This window comes from Brachypodium distachyon, chromosome 5, assembly GCF_000005505.3.
Source record: "Brachypodium distachyon strain Bd21 chromosome 5, Brachypodium_distachyon_v3.0, whole genome shotgun sequence".
Taxonomy (NCBI): Eukaryota; Viridiplantae; Streptophyta; class Magnoliopsida; order Poales; family Poaceae; genus Brachypodium; species Brachypodium distachyon.
Window position 1 is genome coordinate 26919214 of NC_016135.3, and position 23104 is coordinate 26942317.

General features: G+C 46.3%; 4 protein-coding genes and 2 long non-coding RNA genes across 7 annotated transcripts; 2 read left to right on the top strand and 4 right to left on the bottom strand.

Moving 5' to 3' along the window:
- Positions 1–2411: 2411 nt before the first annotated feature.
- Positions 2412–5619, bottom strand: LOC100829051 (N-acylphosphatidylethanolamine synthase). Its single transcript, XM_003579401.4, has 5 exons — positions 5340–5619; positions 4364–4491; positions 3511–3596; positions 3255–3392; positions 2412–2997 (listed from the first exon to the last, which is right to left on the bottom strand). Exons 1-5 carry the CDS (start codon positions 5588–5590, stop codon positions 2710–2712), a joined length of 891 nt encoding a protein of 296 aa, XP_003579449.1. The 5' UTR covers positions 5591–5619; the 3' UTR covers positions 2412–2709.
- A 1119-nt stretch (positions 5620–6738) lies between these two features.
- LOC100832920 (flavanone 3-dioxygenase 3) lies at positions 6739–9884 on the top strand. Its single transcript, XM_003580722.4, has 3 exons — positions 6739–7259; positions 8682–8920; positions 9020–9884. The coding sequence occupies exons 1-3, from the start codon at positions 7095–7097 to the stop codon at positions 9588–9590; spliced, it is 975 nt and encodes a 324-aa protein (XP_003580770.1). The 5' UTR covers positions 6739–7094; the 3' UTR covers positions 9591–9884.
- On the bottom strand, positions 7312–9372 carry LOC112269415. Its single transcript, XR_002961263.1, has 3 exons — positions 9230–9372; positions 8638–8914; positions 7312–7411 (listed from the first exon to the last, which is right to left on the bottom strand). It is a non-coding gene; the product is annotated as an uncharacterized LOC112269415 (long non-coding RNA).
- Positions 9885–13074: 3190 nt separating the features above from the next.
- On the bottom strand, positions 13075–15773 carry LOC100829349 (flavanone 3-dioxygenase 3). The gene is made up of 3 exons (XM_010242273.3): positions 14735–15773; positions 14269–14507; positions 13075–14135 (listed from the first exon to the last, which is right to left on the bottom strand). The coding sequence occupies exons 1-3, from the start codon at positions 14912–14914 to the stop codon at positions 13550–13552; spliced, it is 1005 nt and encodes a 334-aa protein (XP_010240575.2). The 5' UTR covers positions 14915–15773; the 3' UTR covers positions 13075–13549.
- Positions 15774–15990: 217 nt separating this feature from the next.
- LOC112269421 lies at positions 15991–16724 on the top strand. Its single transcript, XR_002961270.1, has 2 exons — positions 15991–16119; positions 16250–16724. It is a non-coding gene; the product is annotated as an uncharacterized LOC112269421 (long non-coding RNA).
- A 709-nt stretch (positions 16725–17433) lies between these two features.
- On the bottom strand, positions 17434–20502 carry LOC100829656 (ubiquitin carboxyl-terminal hydrolase 3). 2 transcript variants are annotated; one of them, XM_010242275.3, is made up of 9 exons: positions 20316–20502; positions 20090–20221; positions 19514–19558; positions 19254–19332; positions 18995–19053; positions 18829–18903; positions 18269–18317; positions 18110–18186; positions 17434–17762 (listed from the first exon to the last, which is right to left on the bottom strand). In XM_010242275.3, the coding sequence occupies exons 1-9, from the start codon at positions 20403–20405 to the stop codon at positions 17673–17675; spliced, it is 696 nt and encodes a 231-aa protein (XP_010240577.1). In that variant the 5' UTR covers positions 20406–20502; the 3' UTR covers positions 17434–17672. The 2 variants fall into 2 exon arrangements, with proteins under 2 accessions (XP_010240577.1, XP_010240576.1); XM_010242274.3 differs by having other exon boundaries at positions 19254–19365; positions 20316–20501.
- Positions 20503–23104: the final 2602 nt, after the last annotated feature.

The window sequence follows — 23104 nt, forward strand, 5'->3', positions numbered from 1 at the left end:
TCGCATCGTCCCCCGAAAGATGTTACCATGAGGACGCTAGTTTTGGCTCTACGACTACGTCGTCTCGTCTCCGACTCCAAATCCTTCTATCAGATCAGATAACGCTAGTTAATCCAGCGTCCACAGCTACACGTTATTTTTTTTTCCTTTCTACGCGTTGCTGCGACGTAAAGCATTGGAGCTACTGAGATACGGTACGTATAGCAGGCTAGCAGCTTCGTTTTTTTAAGCACAAATAGCAACAAAATAAGCAAGAACTGAGCAGCTTCTCTACGAGGGGAATAAGAAAAACAGGGCAGCGAGGCCAGGCAGGGCGGCACGGCACGAAAATTTGTCATCTGCATCGACCGTACTGGGCCTTCTTTTCCTGCTTGGCGAGACGAAAGGCTCGGATCCCATGTATATATACTGTATATGCAATGTACAGGTACACGTAGTAGCAATGTAGCGTAGCAGCGGCGCGTTGTTATGTACATGTACGCGTACGTACCGAAACGGGGGACCCTGCACGTGAAACTGCGCCAAAGTAAAATGGTCCCAGATCACCGTAGCCAGCTAGAGCCCCGTTGATTTGGATAGTCCCATTTCCCAGATGTGTTCGGTCGATCGATTCTCTCCGTCTGGATCCTACCTACCTGAAATTTCGTATTTTTTAGATGATCCCTGAAATTTCGTATGAAACAAAAAAAAGTCAATTTATCTGATATCGGTCATGTTCGAATTAAGATCCTGGCTAAAATGGACATTTGTAAATTGGTACGACGAGCTGACACGTACTACGTACCAGTTCTCATTGGAAAGGCTGGTGAAGATCGAGTGGGGACTCCATGCTGTGCTGGGGGAGGCTTTGGCCTCTGCCTTCTGTCGCGCTGCACACGAGTGACCGAGCGGCTCGGATGGATATAAAGAAATCTGAAGCGAGATCTAGCCACAACACGCAACGGTATCATTGCCAAGAAAGATCGCAGTTCACAGGTACCTTTTGTTTATTCCGTTGGTTTGTTCCGGGCCCCTTTTGGAATTTGGCCATGTGAGGAGAGAAAGCCAGGCGAGAAGACCGATGCATTGATAGCGAAAGCAATGGGGCAACAGATGATGTATATATGCGCATCATCATGATAAGAGTCTCCTCATCAAATTAATCGGATTTATGACAGTGCTACTCCGGAAGCTAGACAAGAGCATCTCAACTGAACTATGGTTGTGTGTAGTTCGGACTTGGAAATTGAGATTAGAATTGGAATTGGAATTGGGAGTCGATGTGGCATCGCCATCCACAGCTTCTTTTGCTGGGTCGTTGGTCGTTGCGTACGTACACGTAGGTACTTTGCATTGGCAGCAAGCAAGAGTCAAGAGAGACAGAGCTCACTTCACGTTTTGCCAAAAGAGTTGAGCAATGTCTATACTACTACTCAGGCAACTGTAGGGTAGCATGTATGTATATTTGCTAGCTGGAGATAATCAGACAAGCTAACCGCTGGCCAGCGGCAGCGACCGGTCGCACTGATTACATAGTTTGGGTATATCCAAGTTTTGCTATCACGCGTCGCTTTTGCACCGTTAAGATTCTTAAGAATTCGACAGCTGCTCTTAAAAAAAAAAAGAATCGAGTATAGGAGTATCGTTTACTACCATTTGCTCGTGTAGCTCCCCAAATGGCCAAATGGCAGGGTTAGCATATCACATTGGCACCGGAATATCAGAATATGGCGTGGATGGGGACTGACGGACGGGCCGACAGTAGGCATGTACAAGTGCAAGCAAGCAGACGGCGCCAAGGGAAACGCAGAGAACGACGTGGCGCGTGCCATCTGCCATGCATGCAAACAGAACCTTGGTTAAAGTTAAACAAGAGACATGGTTTTTCCCGCGTGCGTCTGTAGCATCGTCGTCGGGGGCAGTGCATGATGCGAGCGAGCCGGGCGATCTCATCTTCGCCTGGGCCTCGTACGGCAGGGCAGGGGGGCATTAGTGGCCGTCACGTCTTTTGGCGTCGCTGGCACCTGCAAGGGACGACGGGGCCAAACAGTTTCCTCGCGCTGGCTGCCCTGCCCTGTTACCGCGGGTCATTTTCTACGCGGCAAAGAGGACAGCACAGCACACCGTTGCCGCGCAGTCGCTACCTAGGGCATGTGATTCCTTCCGCTCGAGCCTCCTTTCCCAGCTCTGTCATTGTGACGTACGTAGCTAGCTGTTGCCTCCTGGGGGTCCGTTGTCCGTTCCCCTACGCCCCGTTTCATGGCTTTCGATTGCCCAGACCCGAGAAAGCCGACATTGGATCCGCCTGGGGCTATAAATCTGTCTTACCCCCCAGATAGGGCCCTTCGCAGCTACAAATCCACCATCAACCACTGTCTCCAGGTTCAGAACCCAGAAAACGGACGTGGAGGAACAAAAGGATGCACTAGATATAGCTGGTAACTTGGATCCTTGGAACAGTAGTAATCACAAGACGTGCGATAAAAAGTACGACTCATTCACAAGCCTCGGTGGAAAAAATGGCGATCTAGCCCGAACAACCAACAGACTAGCTAGCTGCTTGGAAATTCTTACAAATTAGCACTGTTCTGAACTCTAATTCTCATCACCGCTTCAATCGTTATAACTGTGTGTTGGATAATCTGAGACTGGGTAATGGAGCTATACTCTCTGACAAATTCAGTAAGGTACCGGGAGAAAAAAATGTACCATCGTCAAGGACAGAAAAGATCAGGGCTGCTTCAGGCTCAGAAGCGTTTTCCTCAACCCCTCCATCACAGACCGGATCTTATCCGACATCTCCTGGTAAAGCCATCTCTGCGCTGACTCATCAAGATCGTCTTCCGTGATGGTTGGCCAACCTTTCCTTTCGAAGGATGTATCTTGAGGCATTGATGCTGCTGCCCGCTTTAACCTTGGCAGATCAAAATCTACTGGTTCTCCCACGATCATGTGTATCTCCTTGCCGCAGAGAGGCAATGGTGGACGGCGCCCAAAGAATGATTTCTCTGGCATAACCTGCAGTCAGCCGGGAGATATTAAGAATACCATGCAGTATTATTTTCAAAATGTTTAATTAAAGGGAATAAGAAGAATTAGTGCTGGGAGCTATGCAGTTAATTGAAAAAAAAGATTGACAGACTGCAATATATTCATATTTCAAAAGAGTATGCGCAAAATTGGTTCACTGAATTATTGTGCTCATACTGCCTATTGTACTGTGCATCCATACACACAAATGATGGCATCTCAAAGATACAAAGATTTGCATATACCTTATCAAAACCTGTGTGAACAATAGGCAGAACTATTGGTGTTACAGGTGCTCGAACAATAAGACTTGCAGTTCCCCACTTCAGTCGTCTGATTGGTTGGTGATCTTGGGCTACTTTTCCTTCAGGAAATGAATGCAACTGTTTGAATATGTCGACGAAATTCATAATCAAACAAAGGCCAGAATTCATAAACATAAGCCCGACATCTGTTGATGACTGAATAATTAATGCTAAACTGAAGAAAAAAAATCCATACCCAGCCTCCAGTGCTAAGCACTTCAAGGGCTTCATTCATATGGTCTTGATATATTCCAGCTCCTCTTGTGATTGGAACGCATTTCCCTGTGCATACAATTATTTGTCAATAACAAGATCGTCAAATTATGTGATGCAAAACTATACCAGCGCTGCCTTGCAATGAGACCGTGAAAACGCAAAGATACGAAAAACACAAGAATAAAGATGACAAAACCAAAACCACCGGACATCTAAGTATGAGTTGAACTAGACATAACACATAGCATTACAAGTATCAGATCATATAACTTGACACAGGATACTGGAAAACAGAAATACAATTTAATTGTAAATGTCTACCATATGGCAAATGTGCATCGCAGAACAATTATGCCCACCAAACATACAGAATACTCGGAAAGCGTGACAACGTTTTAGTTAATTCTCTTAAAATAGTCTTCGTACAGAGTGTGATAAAACTATAAAGTCTTAGGTATGAAGCATGTTACCAACTCGTTAGGCATGGAATGGGTTAGTATATCAACTCAAAACTATGGAGGTTATTGGCATTTGAAATGCAAACATACTAATGAAAGTGAAAATGCCACTGGACTTCATGGCGTCAATACATGTTTGACTAAGAGACACCATTAAATGGCTCCACACAAGCGACATTTCCTATCTTGGAATAAATTATAACCTACTTCGCAGGATTCTCCAAAACATAAGTTACAAAGAGTGAACGTGAGGTTCCAGGAAGGTCATTATGCCTGCATGATGATATGTTGCAATAAACCATACTGAGTAACATTCGACCATACAAATCAGTGCAAAAAAGTACGTCGATAACAAAGAAGTGCAAGGGGCCTCACCAAGTCGAAACATGTAAGACATGAATACATTCCTGAAGCAGATATCCTCTGCAGTCAACACCCATCTTGCAAGCTTTGCATCTGTAATAGGGAAACCCTTGAATCCCCACATGAAAGGGTCATCTATCCTGTACAAACAAGTACATGATAGCCTCATGGTACCAAAGATGCCGACGAATAAAGATCATATGCAACAACAAAATTATGTTCCTAAGGGATATGTAACTATCTATCACTGGCACCTAGACACGTGCACAATACGACAACATGCTTTGCATGTGCACTTTACGACAAGCGGCAAATTAGACTTCCCAAAGATGAATAATAATCTATAGTAAGTTGATGAGGCATGAATGGATGAGAAAGAGCAATATGCACACTTATCGGGTGCGCCATGCTAAAATTGCATCTAGTAAAATTTAGCATTTGAAAGTGCAGAGCCCAACATAAACACGAGCGTGGGGTGTGTCCAAACTGTATGTCTCTACACAGCATGGACAGCTTCTCTGAAAGTTTGAAGACTGTCAGTAATTCATAGATTCGTGTATGCTAATGACATTAGTACATATAGATATCAACTACTCCCTCCGTCCAACAAAGGATGTCTCAACTTTGACTAAATTTGAATGCATCTATATACTAAGTCATGTCTAGATACCTCCAAAATTTGACAAACTTGAGACATTTTCTGTTGGACGGAGGGAGTACATTGATCTGTAAACCAAAAATGAGCACAGACGCTACCGAATAATCAGTCCTAGAGTAAATGATACTCTATTTTGGAGGACAGGACACCATTTTGGAGGTTACAAACCCACCAATCTGCACAGATTTTGCGGCATGGTGCCCGGAACAAGTACAGATCAAAGTCAAACACGTCGCCTCCGATCTCCACTACTCCTAAATCTAGCCGGAAGCCTCAAACAGCAGGAGGAAGAGCAACACATGGGAGTCGTAGGGGGATCCGGAGCCATACGTGGACATGTGGTTGCTGACGGTGAGGAGCGGTGTGCCGTGGGGCCGCGAGGAGACGAGGCGGTGTAGCGCGTCGGCGTTGTGGACGGTGGTGGTGTTGAGCAGCGACACGTACGCCTTGGCGACGGAGCCGACGGAGGCGATCACCGCGGCGCGAGGCACGCCTCGCAGGTACCCCGCGCGTCCCGCCCATCGCAGCGTCCGCGTTGCAGCCGCAGCCGCCGCGGCGTCGGCGGACGCCGCCTCCACCATCGTTTACCCTCCTTTTCTTCCTCGAGTGTTCTGTGCTCTGAGGTGTAGGGACACTCGGCTCCGGTGGGCCTGAACTCTGGACTTCGCAGCCGGGGCCTGCTAGCCTTCTTCTGCAGCATGGGCCGGGCATGGCGGTGATAGCGGGCCGGGGGTATTCTAATGAAGCAAAAAAAAAATGAAGCATTTTTCTTCCAATTTAGGCAGACCTTTAGTGATCTGAGTTAAAGGGATGCAAACTATGGGACAGATGATAATGTTAAGCATGCGCATTCTTCTATGATAATGGGGCAGACGATAATGTTAAGCAATTTCTTCAGCACCGGACAAAACAGTCTGCTTTTTTTAGAGAAAAATATAAAATGCCCTAAGATTCTGTGCAAAGACAAGTGGACGTGACTTCGTTGCACCATGGCAAAACCCTGCAACTTGAAAAACTTCACAAAATTAAAGAAAAAGGACAGAAGGTTCCATTAAAAAGAAGAAGACAAGGTTCCATGGTGGATATATCTGCTAGAAATAAGCACGGACGCTGTTCAGCCACATCCACGGTTTCAGCCGCTACAAAGTTTAGTACTCGCCTACGAGAACCGCCAAGAATAGCCTTTTTCGGTGCCCGAAACTGCAGCCATTCAAGTGGCCAGAGGCTTTTCAAGTCAGGGCAATCAGCAGCAGGCTTCCAGCAGCCTCCATGAGCCCCTCCTAGACAGGCATCAGAAACACACGCCAGCAGAAACAAGTTGCCTCCGTTATTCCCATACGATGTTGTTCTGTTGCATCGTGGTATACTAAGAAAATATCCCAGTTGCGCCGCACGCGTAGGCAGTAAGGAAATTGGATGACTGCGAGGGAGGGACACTGCCAAAATCAGGCTTTTTTGGGATCCTGCTGCAGCAGCTGCACGGATTAAGTTTAAATTTAGCATCTATCCAGGAATCCAGCCTCCCATGAGCACGCACACCCTGTACAGCAGCAGAATCAATTGGCAAGTTGTATCCATAACATATGGTCATTATTATTGTATCGTAAAGAAAAACCAGTTGCATAGCAAGATAAGTATATCTATAAGCGGAAAAAGCGGCTGAATGGCCTGGAGTGTAGTAGTGGTATTAAGATTATAAGATACCCAATTTCCTTATGCGGCGGCGGCACCACGGGCGACATACATACATTCATGCCGTGCAGCTGTTCCCAAATCCCAACATAGGTCACGCACAGGGGCTTCCCCTGGACCCAGGAAATAAATAATATTGCCAAGTGCATGCATGGATGGGCATGGATGCCTTGACCCCTCATTTGGAGTGAGCACTGTCCAGGTGAGAAGGATCAGATGTACATACGGTATTGCTATTGCCGGCAGAGGGATGCAAAAGTGGTTTTCCTGCATTACCTGGAATGAAGACTGCCTATAAAGTGGAGTAGATACCGGCCTACAGGGGAACAATTCATCCTGTTCTGATTGTGGATAATTGAGTGGAGTCTGGTGCCTGTACAGTGTTCCGTCAACATGTCTAACTCATCGAGGACTGTCCCTCCGGAGCAGCTCCCGTCGGAGGACCTCCACCCCCCGCCAATGCCGGTGATCAACCTGGGTCACCTCCTTGAACCCACAACACGGTCTTGTGTGGTCGAAGATATTGCCAAAGCATGCCGTGATCTAGGGTACTTCCAGGTATGCTTCTTGAGAACATAGTCTGCCACATCTTCTTGTCCTTTTTCTTTTCTTTTTCCTTTGCCTTGGCATTTTCTATCCTGGTCCAAACGCTGATAGTTAACATTGCCATTTGTGTACCCAGTGCTAGAATGTCGACCAAGCAAGGTGACCTGTACAGGCCAAAAACCGAGGAAACCAAACTAAATTTGTAGTTGCAGAAACACTCCAAAATAGCAACTACTTGTAAGTTAGGAACTATGAGGACCATCTTTGAAATCCTGCAGCTAGCTGTGACAGCACCGTATTATTAGTACACGCAGAGGATTATGACAGGAGCAATCTGTTTATACTAAACTAGATGGTTCGATGAGCTCCATTCTCATTTTGGTTCCCAAAATAAAGAGTTTGAGCAGTGTAAGATTAAGTGTGTATAGAGTATACTAGACCACACCACATTGTTATATGAGGCAATGGCTATTGGTTAAAGCTAGACGATACAGAGAAGACGGCTCCATCATGTCACTTGGTTGCATGCAAACTGACAAATAACATGAAGCTGAGAAGTTCAGTCCCCATTTCGCCCTTCAGTTTTCATCACAACGATAAAACTACTAGCATACTATGTTGAAGATCATTTTACTACTCACGTGGATCATTCATATCACATATCGCATTCTTTTTTTCCATGCTCTGCACATTTTCAGCATGTGCATTTCCCTTTATGCAAAGAACTTTGATCTGGAAATTTATCTTCCTTAAATTTAGAAAAGATAATCTAAAGTACCTATTCAATATTGCATATGAACAAGCATCTATTTTCTTCATTATTGTCAACAGTTGGTCAAAGTTGAAAACCTGTAACTGGGCCAAGAAGCTACTGGATATAAACGGATGGTTTTAACTATGGCATTATTGTCCTATACACTATGGGTGCATAGGCATAGCAACGCAGTTCTGACAAGGGAAATGACAGCTCGTTTATACAAAAGATGTCTTCCTTGCAAATAAAATGGTGCAACCTTCAACTTCCAAATATAAGCAATGCCAAGGTTGTCAAGGGCTTCTGCTAGTTTTTTTACAGCTAGCTTTTCGTTTTTCATTTGATCTTTACAGTTGCTGTTTTTTTGGCTTTGGTTTTAGTGGTTTGATCAAACTTTGATGTACTTCCATGTTATTTCGTCTCCTTTAGTACACAATGACATCTCTGAGAAGAAAAAAGGTTCTCAAGGACTAAAGGCTAGAACATTAATTCGAGAAAACAAAAGGATTCCTCAGAATTTTTTATATTTCTGATTAAATAACTGCATGAGAGGAGAACTTAGGCTACTGGATTTTCAAGAACCCTTGTTGGATAACTCTACTAACTAGCATGTGTAAGAGGACACAGAAAGCTTACTTTCCCAACCAGATCTCTCATCTGATGGTTCCTCCATTTTGCAGGTTATAAACCATGGGATCAGTCAATCTATCATGGATGGTGCTGTTGAAGCAGCTTCAGACTTCTTCAAACTACCAAGTGAGGTAAAGGAAGAGTTTGCATCAGATGACCTCCGGCAGCCTGTTAGATATGACACCAGCTCAAAGGATGGCATTAGTATGTCTCGCGCATTCCTAAAGCATTATGCCCATCCCCTCAGCGATTGGGTGCAGTATTGGCCAGAAGACCCAGCAATCTACAGGTAAAACAACTTCCTAAATAAACATCTTACAATCTTGAACTATATAATTGTGAATGTTTGTAAGAGCTAACACAACTCCTTTTTGTTCACTGAAAACAGGGAACACATGGGAAAATTTGCTGTTGAAATAATGAGGGTGGCATTGCAACTAATGAAAGCAATACTTGAAGGCCTAGGATTGGGTAAGGATTACCAGCATGAGAAATTCGAGGAAGGGTTGCAGCTACTGTCAGTGAATTGCTACCCTAAAGAATCAGAAAGCGATACAGCAATAGGGCTAGCACCGCATTCTGATTACGGATTCCTTACCATTTTGCTCACTAGTTGTCGGGGCCTGGAGGTCGTTGACCGCAACAGCAATAGCTGGAAAGTGGTCCAGCAACTCCCACATGCATTGCATGTCCACGTAGGAGACCACATGGAAGTACTGAGCAATGGTCGAATCAAGACTGTTGTGCACCGCGCTCTTCTGAATCCTGAAGAAGAAAGGATCTCCATCGCTAGCATTAATGGTTGTGCACTGCATGAGAAGGTCTCAAGCGCCAAAGAGCTAGTGAATGAGCAGAACCCCAAAAAGTACAAAGAGAGCAGCTTTAATGATTTCCTAGATCATCTCACAAGGAACATGGACAAGAAGCACATGAACTTTCTTGAGAGCCTTAGGATTTGAGGAGAATAATTAGGGTATACGCTTTACTCAAAGTCCACATGCAGGTACTACAATAAGCTCTATGTCTACAACAGTCCATGCACATCTGTTTCAGACTACTTATCTTTAATAGTTCGATGTTCTGCATTAGTTGCTTTGATCTCAGGGTACTGAAGTTCTTATCTGTTGTCATGTTGTTTTCCCCTTTCATCACTCTACATTATGATGGGTCTGTAACTGTAACAGGGCATAAGAATTCTACCATGTAAAACACATTCAGCAAAGTGTATATTGTAAAGTCAAAATTCTTCCCCACTTCTTTCAATCTGTTATCTCTAGAATTGCATATATGCCCCTTCTTGAGATCGGCATTACAGGTCAGGTCATGCTACTGTAAAATGTATATTGTACCACTCCTGACAGTCAATTCCTAGGTCTCCACTTCGTGACACCTCTAGTTTAGGGTCATTTCCGGAGCGGAACCAAATCGAAAATCTGACGTCAGCTAAGTCCCAGAGGCAGGCAAAATTCAGTTCGAAAGGAGGGTGGTAACCCACCAGATCACCCGCGTTGCTAAATTTGCATCGATAAATTAACAGGTTGCTGGAAGGGTTTCTCGGGTAAGGATGGACGCATGATGCAGAACTTAATTGGCACGAAGACAAGGTTGAACTGTAGTTCCCGTATGGTTAGGAAACGAAATCGAAATGTGAGAGGGAGATGAACCTACCTATACCAAACGCGCGAACCACTGAACGCCCTTCAAGGGTGTGCCCGTCGCCGAGATCGCCGTCGATCTCGTAGGTCTGGAAGCGGCGGCTGCAGCCTGGGGAGTCGGCGGCGGCGGACGGTCTCTCCGGAGGACCTTGCCGTGGGCTGCTAGGTCTCGAAGCGGAACAAGAGCTCCCTCCGGCAGGCACGGTGGTCGCGCTTCCAGCCCATCTCGCCTGGCGAACACGAGCTCCCTGCTACGGCGAGGATATGATGTGAGCGCAGCGTGGCCGGCCGGCCTGCGGCGAAGAGATTAGAAGGTGGCGGCGGGCGGAGATGCGCGGTGCTGCCGCCGAAGAAGTGGTGGTGGTGCTGGCTGGGGACGACTAGGGCGCGGACGGTAAGCAGCGCGAGGTCACCGGCCGCGCCGCCGCGGCGATGGGCCTCTCAAACCAGGTCCGGGTCGCGGCCATCCATTCAACTTCGGTCTCGCCTCTGGAGGATCGCGACACGTGGAAGTTCTTTCTTAGAGGAAGCGTGACGTGTCAAAGTCAAAGTCAAAGAGGCGGAAAAGGCCTCGTTTCCGGTCTTCTTCCGATCTTTGGTACTCCAGCTCCAATCGTATATTCGTATGGCTCGAAGAAGAAGAGTAGGTCTGTGTGCAACACCGAATCGTGCTGAGAATCGACGAAACCTCTTGCTCCCTCGCTCCGTTCCATATTAACTGATTTTTTATTTTACGTAATTAGACGTTTTTTATACATAGATACAATCATATTTGGACAAATTTTTGAGTCATTTAATATGTGACGGAGAAAGTATAAAAGTTCTCCATCTCAAAATGCGGTGAAAATTCCTAAACTGCAATGTTGCATAAACTCACACATGGCAATCATCTCCGAGATGAGTCATAAGAAAAGGTTAATCCGAGGTGCAAGATTGATCTCACGCTCAAGAGGAGGCGGATACATGGTTGGCTAACCATTCTTGTCGTCAGGGATTTCGGTCGAGTTTTGTTCAGTTTAACAAATATCAAAATAAATACCCAAATCCACGAGAAAAACGATATATAGCCATCAAATCATGCATATGACTGAATTTTATGTCATCTTGCCAAGCACAAATAATACTCATCAAATAAGATCAAACCTCAGGCAATAGCAAGTAAATTAACATTTCATGTGTGGTAAGAAGGATGGCAGCGAGGTGATCGTATACAAGCAGAGTAGGATGTGGTCGGCGGGCATTGTTCCTTGGAGTGTCATATCTTGCATTGATCAAGGGCTTCATGATGTCCTCGTGACGACTATGTTTTCTTGATGACTTTTCATCCATAGACAACAACTTAAGTTAGCGACCGTGTGCCATCTACTTGTGCTGAGAGAAGAAGAAGGGAGATGACGTTTCCTATCTTTGATAGCGGTTTTTTTACGGCCTCTTTGTCAGAAAGTTTTGTGTAATGGTGCGTAAGATGCTTCTGTTGAAACGACATACCTGGCGTCGAAGGTTCGGTTTTGCTCGAGGGATCCTGGTGGAGGAGCGCATCCTGATGGATGAGATGCATCTGGAATCTAGCCGGATAGAGTACTACTCCGTAGAGCACATGGTCATGCCCGACTGTGCGTAATGTATATCTTATTAGTTGTTCCCCGTTGCCCAGAACAGAGAGTCTTTCCCTTTTTAGAATGAGAAAAACTCTCTCCATTATTAAATTTTTGTCGTGGTCGTGGTCAAACAAGAATTTAACAATTGAGAGAGTTTTTTTAGCACCACCCCCGTTGTCTCGGAGACCAAAGGCCAGAAAGCACCAGCTGGACCGTGGCAACGCCATAGTTGGCAAGAACCCGGTTCCTTCGGGTCGAGGAACAGGATCGCGGGATGTGGGTCGGCGCCTTTGGGGAAATTTGAGGAGGATCTACCTTGGGGAATCGACCCTGTCGATCCCGAATTGGGTCGACCGACCCCGGGTCGGTGGACGCGGCGGCGACCCGCGATCCCGGCTTCTATGGGCAACACGTACGTACCAGCAGCCTGACACACACATCCACGGCACGCTTTCCGATCTCTTGGCATGACCTTCCCGTTCCCGTCCGTGGCGTTGTTGCGCCCAGATTCCAGCTTTTAATTACCCTCCCGAATGCAACCGTCCGTCGAGATCATCAGATCACAAGACCCAACCGTATTCAAGCGCGCCTATAAAAAGAGGGGGAAAGGAAGCACGAGACCAGCATAAGAGATGATCAAGATCGGCCAGCATGCATTGGCTAAGGAAACAAGGTCAGTCCCGCACCCACATCTTCTTCCTGCAACCTTGACGCTTCTTCTTCCTCCTATTCTCTTCTCACCTTCTTCTTGATCGATCCGGACCTTAATTTCTCTGCTCGGTTTAAGTGACACCATCGCGAATCGCCCTGCTAATCCTGGGCTTCTTCAGGTCAGCTCTCCCCGGTTCCCCCCAACGATTTTCCCGTTATTTCGCAAGCAAAATCAGTTCTCTGCCGCGCCCCGACAGTGGTGGCCAGCAGCCGTACTGGTAGTACGGCCCACGTTGCCCCGCCGGCGCCGCACACGTGTGTTATCGGCATACTGCACTGCACTGTTCTTCAGTTTCTTTTCTGTTCTTTTGCAGGTGCAGTCCGAGCTTCCATGAAAATGACCTTTTTTGGCTTTTTGTATGTATGCCTACCTTGCACTAGTACCTCTCCTCGCAGTTGCCAGCAAATCCTTCGCATTTTTACTTGTGCCCAACGCATTAGTAAAAACTGACAAGTTTGGCATGCGAGCACAATACATCTCTTGTAAGATTAGTACATTGCGAGGAAATGGATTAACCGATTACAGATTACAGTGACAAACACATGGCGCGGGACCAAATAACAACCGGAAAGAACACTTGCAATGCTCCTCTGATCCTCCTTTTGATGGAAGAGACATAAAACTTTTCCATGCTGCATTTCCCCAAAGAAAGAAAAGGGGCAAACTAATCACACGTGCTCTAATGATACGATGTGTATACTCACTCCCTTATTATTCGCACCTGATACACACAGGAGTAACAGGACACTTGGTAATATCGACCAAGGCATGCATACCCAAATGTAGTACTCCCTTCGATCCATATTGACTCAAACTTGCTCAATGGATGTATTTATGTCTAAAAGACGTCTAGATACATGTAATATTTCGACAATTAATATGAATCGGAGGGAGCACTAACATATTGCAGCAGAATCAAATTAGATACCAAGGTGTTAATCTAGCTGCATCAATCAAGCTGTATCGATCTTGAGGGTCTCGACGAACCTCCGGCACGCCTTGACATTAGTGGGCAGGAATTCAAGGAAGTCATGGAAGCTACTAGCCTTATACAGCCTCGGGTGTCCCTCATCAACGAGCCCCTCAGCGCACTCAACCTTCTCGCCCATGGCGACGCCATGGATGCTGGCAATGGAGATCCTGGACTCATTATTGTTCAGCACGGCCCTGTGCACGAGCGACCTGAGCCGGCCATTGCTGAGCACCTCCAGGTGGTCGCCGAGGTGCACGTGGAGCGCGCCCCGGATGGCCGGCACCGGCGTCCATGCCGCGTCGTCGTGGTGCAGCACCTCCAGCCCCGGTGAGCTTTGGAGCAGGATCGTCAGGAAGCCGTAGTCGGAGTGCGGCGCGAGGCCGATCGACTCGGTTGGTGCTAGAGATGATGATCCCTGTGGGTAATTGTTGAGCGCCATGAACTGTAATCCTTCCGTGAGTTCTTGTTGCAGGTACTTTGGTTCTAGTCCTAGCCCTTGCACAATGGCTCCCATGAGCTGCACTGACAGGTCCTGGATTGCCATGGCGTACTCCCCCATCTTCTCCCTGTCGATCGTTGTTCAGAGAGTTAGGATCATTGGTTCATGGTATATTTTCACTTTTAGTGCAAGTTTGCACTAAAATAGCGACAAGTATTTAGGAACGGAGTGAGTAGTATACTACTCTGTTGATTGATTACCTGTATGATGGGGGTTGGAGTGGCCAGAAGCTGACCCAGTCCGGGAGGGGATTGGCGTAGTGCTTGAAGAAGGACCTGGCCTTGCTGATCCCGTCCCTGGAGCTGGTATCGTACCTGACGGGGTGCCGAATGTCGGTAGAGGCGAACTCCTCCTTGCTCTCGTTCGACATCTCAAAGAACTCCGCCGCCGCCGCCATTGCGCCGTCCATGGCCGACTCGCTCACGCCGTGGTTTACCACCTGCAGAGCACAGCAGGTTAGCAGGTAAAGGGACAATGGTATCATCAGCATTGGCAACCTGCTTGGGTTGTACGTGTAAGTGACGAGTCCACTTTCACTTTTTAACTGACCATGCAGGGTGGACGTTCAGTTTCAGTGTTCGGTTGAACTGAAAAACTGTCAAGGCAGAGTATAACAAGTATAACAAGGCAGAGTAGAAGCAGTTAGCTAGGGAATGTGGCGCGAACCTGGAAGCAGCCGCGGTCGAGGCACGCCCGGGCAATGTCCTGGACGACGAGCGCCCTTGCGGCGGGGTCCTTGTCGCCGAGCCGGCCAATGTTGATCACCGGCAATGCCTGCAGCAGCTGCAGCTGGCTGGCCATGCTCCTCGGCAAGAGGCACCCGGAGACATCAGCAGCAGCAGGCATGCTTTTACTTCTTCTTCTCCTTCCAACGGAGAAGATCAGAAGATGCTGCTGCTTCGGGTGATATGATATCTCTCCATTTGGATTCCAGGGGACGGGATTTATAAGCTGAGAATCTCATTCAGCATCAGCAGCTAGTAGTAGTAGCAGACAGGGATGGGAGCAGAAACAGAAACAAATCCGCTAGCTGCAAGTAGACTCTAGCTTTGACAGCCGGGCATCGATTTTAGATCTTGTTTTAGTCCAGGAGCAGGCCATCCATCCTCACTTGGCCATGTTGTAGTATCTATCATCCCCGCGTCCAGGTCCAGATGAGATGACCGCCCGGCCGGTTCAGTTCGGCTCGTCTCCTTTTCAGTGGTCACCAGCTGTGTACCTGCGAGATCAAATCCCCTGCTGTGAGAGAGGTTCCCGGTTTTGGCTCCCTGACAAAGCAGATATTTTCTTTCCGGGGGGATGGCAAGCGGCTGCCTTTCTGATACGCGAACAGCGTGTCCGACCCCCTTTCTGCTGCTTCTTCTCTCAACTGGTATTTATCATGTGTTATTGTTGGTTGCATTGTTATCCGGGGAAAGAAAAGTGCTCAGGCTCCGGAGTTTGGCGTCAACAGAAAGTGTTCAGAAGTTGTACCTAGTGTATCCTTTCCGTTCTTCAGGTGCATAGGTTCTGATGATGGATTTGTCGAGCTAGAGTTCGGCCAGTTATCGATGGATGCCACCAGTTTCCGACTGGAAAGAAAGGGCCACGTCTGTAGCTACGAGCCGCCCGTGCAGCTGTGCTGGCTGGCGCTGATGTTTATTTAGCTGGAGTTATCTTTTTTTTTTCATCTTCGATTGATACTTCCTCTGTCCCATAATACACGCACGCATCCTTAGATTCTCAATTTGATTAATTAAATATGCATGTTTATTAATAAGAAGTATGCTATTAGATTTGTTATCGAAAGAATTTTCTAATGATATATTTTTTAATTATTTAATCTATATTTATTTAGCTAAATTGACAATCTAAAAATGCTTGCGTGGCTCATGTTACGGAACGGAAGGTGTACTACACTAGCTGCCTAGCTGGAGTCAGGAGCAGTACTGGTTGTACCTGTACTACGGTGTGCAAGAATGTAGTATGTCAACATCTCCACTCGTGACTACTCCACCCATGACCCCCATTCCTTTCTGCCTAGGAAAAGCAACAGAGAGGCCAGCCAGCAGGTGAAATATGTTATTGGGATGCATCCATCCATCCTTCCGTCCATCCCCTTTGCTTGCTTGCTTATCTATTCCCCGGGGTTTTGGGACGGATCTATCGACCGGTTGGATGAATCGTTATCTGCTGCTGCAGCTTGCAGGAGAAGAAGAAGCTAGCTGGACGGACGGTGGGCAGGAGAGGCTCACTTGCCTCCCCTGGACCCTGGTGATTCTTTGTACTGTGTGCTCTCCATGCCGCCCGGTACGCGCCAAAATTCTCCTTTTCAGGCCATGATCGATCGATATCCCCTCTGGTTCGTGGACTTTCAGGACTAGAGTGTGCGAGTGTCAGTTGTTTTGAGCCACTAGTTTGTTTTTTTTCCTCTGAATTTGTCAAACTTGACGGGCTCTACGTACTGATTTGGAAGGCTTTGTGCCGTGGATATACATCATATAGTACGTGGAACAACAATTAGCTTGTGTATTGTGCGCAGGAGGGGCTCATGCGCCCCAGCTTGTCAGCTTGGGTGCTGCTCCTACGCGCCAAAATTCTCCTTTTTCCGGCCTGCCTGCAACGGCACGCAACGAATATATGTAATCTGCGCCAGTGTCATTGCTGTGAGCCACAAGTTTTCTTTACTGATATCCTTGGGAATTGTGTGAGCCTGAACCACTAGCTAGAGCTAGCTAGGCCTTTTTCTTCTGCGTTTTCTGGTTTGGAAGGTTTTGTGCCATGGATGGATGGATAGAAGAAGATCAACAGGAAGTATCGCAAGTGTTTCAAGTGGTGAGAGCAGTGCCATACGGCTGAATAATCGCATCTTGCCACTAGCAAAATGTTTAGCCTTCCGTGACCAACGTGAGAGCCCATCCTCTTGTCGTCGATCCGATCGGCTCGTCCAACACATTACGCAACAGCATTAATACAGAAAGTTGCCGAGAGTCTAGCTATGGCCTATTGGTGAATCTACCTAAAACTTGGCACGAGTTCCAGTAGATCGCGTTCCAGTTGAAGCTCGCAAGGATTGCTAGTTCCAGTTGGGCCAGCGTCTGGCATGCAAGACTGCCACTACAGGTACTCTCAGGCAAAGCATATAAACACAGAGGAACTCTCTCCGGACTGCAAACTAAACTTGAGAGTTAGCTTGGCCTCCTTGAGCTCGCAAGAGGTTCCACTGCACTATCCTAACGCACACACTAGCGACGAGTTTCCAGAAGTTCCAAACAAAAGAAACGAAAGCTCAACAAGAAAATAATGAAAGATTACAATAGCACCAACAGCATCCAAAAAAAGAAAGGAAGAAAGCTCAAAAGGAAAATAATGACAGCAATTTGCACTGAAAGTACTGAAAAAATGACTGAATTTTATCTAAATGGTAATTAAAAGGGTACACACACAATAGAAGTAGATACACAAAATAATCTAACCCTTCAAAGAGTAAAAAATACCATATGAGTACCAGGCACGAGCTCTTGTGCAAGAGTAACAAGTTGGTGCTGTTTGCTCAAAACAGATGACTTTCAGCCCTTTTACCATATCTCATCAATAATCAACTTGAAACAAAAATACCACCACTTTATTTTGGTTTTCTTGATAGCACCATGACATTGAAGTTCATCGAATTGGGGATCTTATGCATTATGGCCTTAATGATATGCACAGCATCCTGATTAAATATAAAGCACGATCATTGCAGGCAGGAGGTATAATTGCAAATGAAAATGAACAGTAAGAAATTGCATAATGCAAATACACAGGGTCCTGATTAAATTAAATTTTCACTAGAGATCTGCTAGCATCAGTTATTCACAGGCCATGAGCAGTTATCACATAGTGAAGAAATAGATAGATATTCACTTGAGTCTAAAAAAAATCCCTATCAGAAAACATCAAGGTGGTAGCAGTTGTGCACCTCTAACACCAAGTAAAGTTTTGGCTAATATGTGGAGAGATTGAGCATGGAAGGCACAATGGGACGTGAAAAAACCATAATTCATATGTTTTTTGCAATACCTGCAGTAAACTTTCAGGAGACGAGGAACCATGTTTTATTGGTCCACCCTTCATTCCATCAAGCTCATAAAGCGTTCCTACAAGCAAACACCACTTCTTACTATCCCACAAAAACAATTAAAAATGACTAATACCATGAGACAAAGAAAAAAGACTTACCATTGAGAACCATGAAACAAATATAATGCTCTTCCACAATGTCACGGAGCTGGCAAAACAAAGCCAAGTACAGAAGTTAAGCATTCTCACAGAAAAGAGGAAAAGACAGTTTGACAGAATTTCCCAATTCTCATACTCCCTCCGTCCAATAAAGGATGTTTCAACTTTGACTAAATTTGAATGCATCTATACACTAAGTCATGTCTAGATACATTCAAATTTTGACAAACTTGAGACATCTTTTGTTGGACGGAGGGAGTATATATTCTTCTGTATTTTCACTCCATAAAAGTCGATAAATGTAAGAGATGGATAAATCAAACTGAAAGATAATCCTCTGTTGGTCTGTTTGAAACCCACTAAACAATACTGGGTACATACTGTAATGAAGTTATGCCTTTGAATTTGACTGAAAGAAACAATGGTGGACCACTTATTGTATGCATAACAATAAGATTATAATTTTAACCCACACATCAATATGCTGCTGTTGTGATGATTATTTTGATTTTTGGTCACTGAGATGGAATTCCAGTTCACATAAACCAAAAGACCAATACCTCTGTGTCACCAGCACTGGCAGCCAATGAGTGAGCTGTTTCCATGTCATCATCCTTATCAAGAACTCTTGCACGCTACACGTATGACATAAGATATCAAGACAACTAAAAACCTGTGAGAGTGATCTAGGTAAGGAGGACTGAATTTAATAAAAAAAATGAGAACCTCGTATGGGTCCATGCTGGCTGTTGATTTGAAGAACAAGTCCAAGCATGAATTCTCCACTAGAAAAGACAAGATAAGTTCCTTCAACAAAAACATGGAAGCAACAGTGCAGAAATGGATTAATTGTAAACGACTTTGCAAAGCACATAAGCTTTTTCCATACAAGATGCTAATAACCAACATGGAATCACTGCCCGTCCTAATCACTTGAGCGACAGAAAGAATTGAAGTACAAAGGGGCTGTACAGAGAAGACTTACATAAACTTATTTCTGAACAAGCATTTCCAACAGCATGAAGTAAAGCGATAGTTCCACAAGCATTTCCTAATGAATCGATCTGTTTTATGAAATACACCTCATCTGAGGTTGTCTGTTGCAAAATGTATATGTAAGAAACACGCATGGTTAAACGCAACTGTGTTGCTCCATGTAAAACAGTCATGTGCTTTGCTATAATGGAGAGATCAACTGAAACTCATACAGTATATGTAGACACACACATGGTCACATTTTCTCACCTTCTCTTCTTTAGCTAAGACTTGCTCTTGGGGATTACTTGGGTCCTGCATCAGAGCAAAGGAACAAGTTATAAGTGTGTGATTCAAGAAAATACTGAATTCCGTAATAGTGCTAAGCAAGGAAACAGAAAATAGTAAAGGAATTTTTAATTTTTTACACATATTCCACATAAACAGGCAACATTTGGGTATGGATGCCGATGCAGTATAACTCCACAAGAGATACTAGTAAGTTGTAGTAACTAGCATAGAAGTTAGCCCAGCAATCAGCGAACAGGTCCAAACTGTGATGCACAGCTAGCTAGTGGACTATACACCTTATTAGGTTTGAAAGATCTAAGCTCTACCTTGACGATTGCAGGAGTTGCATATAGTTCAAATTGGACACATTGGGGAGACGATCGACCAAGTCGGTTCGCGTTAATCGTCATGGACCCAAGCAAAGAAAAATCAACAAAGCGCTAAGCATTCGTTCGGGCAAATAAAGTGAATCTGCTTCTGAATTGGACGCCTAAATCTCCAAAATCTGAGTGAAGTAGACTAATAATAATAAAATCTGAAGCATGTCATATGCACCTCGGGCGGATCGGGGAAGCAGAAGAGGACGGCGAGCGCAGGCTGGGGCACCATCGCCAGCGCCTCGGGGTCCAACCCGTAGACGTCGTGGAACTCCGCCTCGCCCTGCGGCACACCCAGCGACCACATGAACTGCGGCCCGCACGTACATGGCGGCGAGGCGTGCGTTCGGTCAGAATTGGCGTTTGGGATGCAGTAGCGGGTGGTTGGAGGAGCAGAGCAGAACCTGGTTGAAGACCTCGGGGCTGGACTCCAGCGGCGGCCACCGGTCGCCGGAGTGGTGGGTCGAGGCGGAGGAGGGCTGCTGCGCTGCCATGGGGGGATTTCTTCGCCGGAGGTGAAGGGGAGTTGCGGGCAGGCGGTTGCTGCTGTTGCTGTTGCTCCCGCCTGCCGGCGCTGTTGCCGGATGCGGAAGAGAATCGGCCCATGGGTGATGAGCTGGCCCAAATAACTACCCGCACGCTCGGTCCAGCTTCCCGTGAATCTGACGGGCCTTGCGGACCAGCCCAAATAACTTGGCGGCCCATCTGCCCATGAATCGTTTTTTATTTTGGTTGAGAAAAGCTGCTCATGAATCTGCCTAGTTGCCTGAAGCAATAAAATCATCAATAAAACGTGATAGAATGGCACTGATCTAGGCCAGCCATCGAGCCTGATCGTGCGTGTATGCGTGTGTCATTCTCCACCGGCCCCGGACCGGCCGCGACATATTCGAAAGCTCCATGACATTGCCATACCCTGATATCATGATATGCATATTGGTTTCAGGTTGGTAGAGTTTCGGAAGTTGAGACACGTGTCGCATCGCCATATGGTTCAGCCAAAGCATGCAACGCACGACGACGGCGAGTTGCGATTTGTCGATGTCTTCAGAGCCAACTTGCTGATTAAGCAGTTAGTTAATGTCGAATTTCCTTTTTTCTTTTCTGTCGCTGTTGCCGTGCATGCTGTCATGCACCAGCCTCCTACGGAGCTCCAAGCCTTATTTTTTGTCTTGTCAGGTAGTTAACCCGCGGGTACGTACGGGACAAGGATAGATACCATGGGACGTATACGTGCCGCTTTTTCTCTCGGGAGACGGGTGGTTTTGGTTAAGAGTTAAGAATTAGAAATGTCAGCGTGCACGGCGTCGTGTTCTCCAACGACGTACGTCAGGCGAGAGCGAGTTGCCAATGTGTTTTCGAACGTTTTCAGATATTGCGGCTAATCTAGCTACCCGCTAGCTAGATCAATCATATATCTGGTCCCGGATGAGAAATTAAAACTTGTTCGATCTGACTTCTTACAGCTCGATCCATCGATAGGGTGCACATATGCATATTCATATACCTGCAATCTGTAAAGGTCTTCGCACCGGCGAGGCGTCGATCGTCTCCAGCCGTCCGTCCAGCGTGTCATGCATGTTGCACTCACCGGGCGGCGGCTAGCAACCTGCATACGCTTTTAAATATAAAAAAAAACACTTGCAGATAGTTCGTGCACGAGTCCTAACCAAAGGTTACGAGACCTAATTCTGAAGTTCCAGCGTACGTGGTGGGTGCTCGTGAGTTAACTTTCTTTTTCGTTAGGAAACATGTTGTTAATTAATCGCACGTCTAGATCCATCTCCGATCGCGCGCATGGAGATCGAAGTTCCTTTCAGCAATAATGGACAACTTTCGGTACTACCATCAGAGGCTGCGGATCTCTGCAGGGCTTGATTGATCCCGACAGCCATTATCACATTGTTATTAAGGTTTGTGTCATTGCAGACGGAACGAGGCAGAGGAGATTTTAACACAAGGAACAACAGCCAGCCAGTCGATATCTCCATGCGTGCGACGGACGGGCACCCCTGCATCCGTTTTCTGTGGTGAGGGGAGACTGGCGCATGACAATCTAGAGCCAGAGCTGATCAACACTCAACAGATCTGGTCAATATATGAGCTAATTTCCATTTTTTAAGGACTAGTTAATTGTGCTGGGGCCAGGCTTTTTAAGGACTAGTTAACTGTACTTGGGCCAGGCCACGCCCCCTACCCACAAGGAGTAGCTATCGGAGTATTCCGATCCGGTAGCTATCGGTGTGGAACTGTGGTCCGGTATCGCCGTATCGGCCAGGACGAATTGATCGTCACTGAAGAAGACATATTCTCCCTTAACTTCTTTCTTCTTCTCCCGGTGGTCGTCCATGCTGATGACACACGCGCGCTCTTGGGAATATACAAGCCTTTTTCTTTACCGGCTCGACCACGTTGCCGCATCTTTCACGATCGGTTCTGATCTGCCCAAAAGCAAAAGCAAAAAAAAAAAAACGTTGCCGGCCATCGTCTCTTCGAAATGGAAAAGGTTGTCTAGCTTTTGGACCTACCTATTTTTTCCTCTGTGGAGAAATTTCAAACACAGTGTGTCGGTGTCCTGCCACCGAGGTGCTAGGAATGTTGGCAACATACACGTCACAAAGAATTTTGGTTCCTCAAGCGGAGGCCGTTTCCGGTTCGGGGCATCATTTGGAAGCCAGCCGAGATGCGAATAATGCACGTTGTTTCGATCCTGAGATGCGATGATGCTACGAATCCATGCGTGTCTGTTGTTCTGATGACCTGCTCTTCATTGCAGCTGCCCAGCGCAGGATGAAGGTCTGACGTTATGAGTGTCCCCCCTTTGAAATTAAATTTCGATGCATCTCCTCTCTTACTCCCATTGTCCAATGAAGTGGCCGTAATCTTAAAATTCGATTTATTTTCTTTGTGTTCTCTGTCTAGCATCTAAAAACAACTGTTTTAAACAGCTTTTGATTCATATAGTTTTCGACGTGCCATCCAAGCTCGATCACGTTTTCTCTTCTCAAATTCGTGCCAAATAAGCCCCACCTGCCTTTTGGCGGGCGATCCTTCGTTGCCAAGGAATCGCGCATTTGCGGTTTTGCGCGCCGTGCCTTGAACGAATCGATCGTCACTGAACGGCCGAGGGAGATTCTTCCTCTCTTCTTCTTGCAGTGGCTGTCGATGCCGGTTACGCACGCACTTTGGACTT